The following is a 4,252-nucleotide window of genomic DNA, read 5'->3' as shown; positions in this document are numbered from 1 at the left end:
TGAAGCACTAACGAGCACTAACGTTGCTAGTTTAACTAGTGTAAAGATTGCATCGATTTTCTTAAATGGGTCTGCTGGCATGAAGTTAGCAGGCCCACAAATATTGTTTAAAAATAGTAAGTTTCCTTTTGTGCACTAACGATTTCTTCAGCGGCACTAACGTGCACTAACGGAACACTAACGATATGAGTAAGCAGAACCATGGTCTGCTGTAGTAGGCCTGCCAAGTTCATGGACATCAGAGCCTAGGCAATATACCGCTTAAATGCCATTGGCGCAGCGGAAAAGCCACATGCACACTTTGTGGAGAGGCAAAGACTAAATGACGTTGCCAGGACAAGCTGGAACCGCACGTTCGTTATCAAGTTGGATACTTATTGGCGCTGGCAAAATTTGTGGGATAGTGTGAAACTCAATGGAGTAATTCGTCGGGTTTGGAGGGAGGCTGTGGAAAAGGAACCTGAAGGAGGACAACATGTATGATGGGAGAGTGTTAGGTTTTCCAGAGGTTAGTTCAGGGGTTAGTTGGATCTAATGGAACTGTAGGGGGTGTTAGGAATAATAAAATAGTTAGTCAGGGTGACAAACATATAAACACAACATTAATAAAATGAAATGGGGTTTGATCATATTATAATTATATGAATAACTGGAATTCCACTTGGTTAAGAGAAAGTAACACGGTCACAACGGGGAAGGTTGTTGCCCAAAGGAAACTTGGGGATAACTGGATTTACTACTTCCTAAATTTGCAAAAAGTTTTGGTGTTAGCAGCAACTTTGGAGCAGTTGTAATAATAAATAACAAACATTATCAGAAAGGTGAAAGTTTTTCTGTGAGGCAATCTTAATTTAATATTAAGTTTAACAAATTTTATGCACCTTTTTGAATCCTTTCCCCGTAAGTATCTTCGTATTTATGAGACCACTCCTGAATTGTCCTTTTTAGATTACTCCACCCCAAAAAAAAATGCGATTCAAGCCTAAATTTAATGTAAATTTCGTATCAAATGTTAAGTTTCATTCAAAATGGTTTGAAAGTTTTAAGGATTAGGTACGTACTCTCCTGAGGCACCCAAAACAATACCAAAAGCTGTGAGAAGAGCATTGACATACAAATTTCAGATTTACACGTTATACTTACCAGATTCCACAGTTTGCTCCGAAAACTGAAACGAAACTGAAAGTATCGCCACTAGCACCATCGCCCTGCAAATTTGCGAAAAGTGACCGTTTTGGTAGGAAGTGAAAATGAGACCAAGGTGTGGACCGAAAAAAAAAACTAGAAATGCGGGGAACGTTCGCTGTGGGCAAACGTAAAAAAAGACTAACCTGTCCCGCAAAACATTTAGCCGAAGAAACCGAAGAAGAAATAAATTACTGAAAGTGGTTACGCAACGAGCACGTTGAACTTGAAGGACGTAACCAAAAACTTCTTGCGCGAAGCTTTGATGAGGAAAAACAACTTCCTCGCGTACGATCTTTGTTTACACCGAATTCCAATCTCTAATCCGAGTGAAAGCACTAACTTTAATTAGATTTTTGCGGTCGTCTTCACCTCGATCGAAACACCGGCCGATCGAAATCCAATCGGACACTGCCAATGTTCGAAACGTCGCGATCCTCAAAGTGTAAAATGGGACTTTCTTCGATAGGTAAAATGGAAAGTGGTCGGCCGAAATTCAGGTGAGTGGACATAATTTTAGAGCAAGATGAAAGTTATTGTGCCTGTTGTTAATTAATGGACGAGCCGCGCGACCCCTCCTTTTTTAACGCACGTTATGGGCCCGACAAGGAAAGGAGATCGGGGTAAATGCTCTGCTGCGTTTTTCATTTACTTTCAAAGAGTCTTTTCCTTTCATTTTAAAATAAAATCGGAAGATATAAATACGGTGGCGAGTCAATAAGAGAACTAAATCTCGCACTGACTTCGGAGAGAGGTGTGCGCCAGTTTTGGGATTAAGTGAGTTTTTTCGTCTGTACAATGATCAATAGTCTCGCGGTAAGTTTTTTGGTGATCAGTTTTTTTGGATAATCACGCGTGACTTTTTTTAGTTAACTTCCTTGGGTTTAATGGCGGTCGTCCATATGTGCGTCGCCGGAGGAGGTGGAGGGTAACTATTGTGATCGTGAGGGTTTTCGCATGTGTTGTAATGTGGATTACTTGCAGTGAACACAAGAAGGTGATCATTCACGTGCCGTACAAAGTAAAAACGATCCATCATACGCATACGATTGTGAAGCACGTCGGAGGAGGAGGACACGGAGGTGGCGGCGGAGGTGGTGAATCGTTTAAGGTGATCGGTTTCAGTGGCGGAATCGATGAGGGGCACGTTTTTACCCAGGGAATCGGCGGAGGAGGTTTCGGTCATGGCATTGGGGGTGGCTTCGGAGGCGGTTTCGGAGGAGGGTTTGGCGGTGGATGGGCTGGTGGAGCTTCTGATGGGGGTATTGGCGGAGGACATGGCCCCGCGCTATTAGCCAGTCATGGTGGAGGAGATATCGGTGGTCATGGCGGAGGTGCAGAATTAGGGGGCGGATATGGAGGAGGATTTGAAGGCGGATTGGGGGGTGGTCATGCTGCCATTTCGTCAGGAGGTGACTACGGCGGCGGATATGAAGGAGGTTATGGATCAGAAGGAGTCCAGGCTATCGGTGGTGGAGGTGATGAACACCATGGATACGACTAACAAGAAATCACTCACACCTCAAACGTTTACTAGTCTAACAGTATAATTTTGTACATTTTTGTTGATTTTAAAAGTTATTTATTACTGTCCTTTTTTTTAAATAAAACATAGTCCCAGATGAGTGTTTTGTTTTAAACAAAAATATTTTGCAAAATGAAATTGCTTCTTTCTCCGAACTAATTAGTGCAGGGTCGCAGCCTGCATGCCGCATGCCGCAGTAGAAATTTAAGCTTTCATTGATGAAGCCCGCACAGAGGAAAAGATATTGATAGTTGTTCTCATGAAGTGGGCCGTGGTGCGACAGCGAGATCGTTATCATGGGCACCGAGCAAGAGGATAGAACGAAGAGTTGGTAGGAAATTCAGGAAGAGGACCACAGATCCAGAAAAGAAGATGCACCCAGGGAGAGGCGGTGCTTTTACTGCAGAGAAGCGGTGCATCTCCGGGATAAATGGCACAATAACAAAAAAATAAATGTTATATGTGTGATGAGGTGGTAGGTCACTTCCCTTAGACTATGTCGTGCCCCAAATAACATCTGCTAATCTAGTCAGTTCTAACAAAAATTCGGTAGTGTGCGGGTGTTACCTCCCTCGTAATGACGGTTTCGACACACTTCAAAAGGTCATAGATGAACTTACGCGTGAGTCAACCGGCGGAAGACGAGGCCTCCTGCGTGAGATTTTAATGCTCATTCTACGAGGCGGGGGTCGACACCAAGGGAATGGGAACAGAAGTAGAGGACATGGCGGTCCTGGACGTACTTCAATCATAGATGTAACCTTCGCCAGCGCAATCACAGCAAACCAGTAGCTGGAAGGTGGAGGAAGAGGAGTCCCTCAGTGACCTCCATTACAATATCTGGATTGTAGATGGTAGGACACTTCTGAAACCTAAGGCTCCCAACAACCAATAGGAGGCCATTCGGGATGGCAGGAAGTTAAATGTCGAAAAGAGGAGGGGGATCTTGGAAAAGAAAACTGAAGCAGCTGCTTATAAAATGGGCAGACGAGGTCTTTCCAAGGGAGTTAAAAAACGAGCAACTTACTGCTGGGATGAAGAAGTGGCCGCGGAGAGGAAAAGGTGTAAACCCAGGAGGCGGGATTATGGTTTTCGTAAAGGTAGAGGAACAAGGGAAGCGCGTCGACGCATGCTGACGAAGAGAATAGTGCAAGCGAGGCAACCTTCGGGGGCAAAATTTACACTGCGGATCCACGGAAGGGTACGGTGCTGGGGCCAATTTTGTGGAATATCGCTTATGACCCTGAGCTGAAGGCGACCGTGGCGAGAGGAGTGCACAAAATTATGTACGCGGATGACCTAACGATAGTAGCTGCCGACCGAAAGAATGGAACCTCGAAGAGGATCGAAAGGTCTACAAAATTTATTCGGGATTTGTGGTGGCCTGAGAAAGAGCCAGAAAAGGGTCCTGTCAACAACGTGGTAGCATTGATCCGATCAAAGCGGTCGTGGTGCCTTTTCCCAGAAGGAAGAAGCTAAACATAAGGGCACCCACTATGGGTGGCACCACCATCGATCTTAGGTGATAAAGGAGAGAAAAGG

The 4,252-nt window shown here is 44.6% G+C and overlaps 1 protein-coding gene across 1 annotated transcript; it reads left to right on the top strand.

Annotated features, from left to right (window-relative positions):
* The first annotated feature begins 1,297 nt into the window (after positions 1 to 1,297).
* LOC116181437 (glycine-rich cell wall structural protein 1.8-like) lies at positions 1,298 to 2,804 on the top strand. The gene is made up of 3 exons (XM_031501814.1): positions 1,298 to 2,001; positions 2,055 to 2,113; positions 2,170 to 2,804. Exons 1-3 carry the CDS (start codon positions 1,984 to 1,986, stop codon positions 2,687 to 2,689), a joined length of 597 nt encoding a protein of 198 aa, XP_031357674.1. The 5' UTR covers positions 1,298 to 1,983; the 3' UTR covers positions 2,690 to 2,804.
* The last annotated feature ends 1,448 nt before the right edge of the window (positions 2,805 to 4,252 follow it).

This window comes from Photinus pyralis, unplaced genomic scaffold (assembly GCF_008802855.1).
Source record: "Photinus pyralis isolate 1611_PpyrPB1 unplaced genomic scaffold, Ppyr1.3 Ppyr1.4_LG9, whole genome shotgun sequence".
NCBI classification, from domain to species: domain Eukaryota; kingdom Metazoa; phylum Arthropoda; class Insecta; order Coleoptera; family Lampyridae; genus Photinus; species Photinus pyralis.
Note: the sequence above shows the minus strand (reverse complement) of the source record. Positions and strands in the feature narration are given on the sequence as shown.

Coding starts and splice junctions, on each gene's coding strand:
- LOC116181437 (XM_031501814.1), top strand. Junction 2,114..2,169: donor GTCGCCGGAGGAGGTGGAGG/GTAACTATTGTG, acceptor GATTACTTGCAG/TGAACACAAGAAGGTGATCA.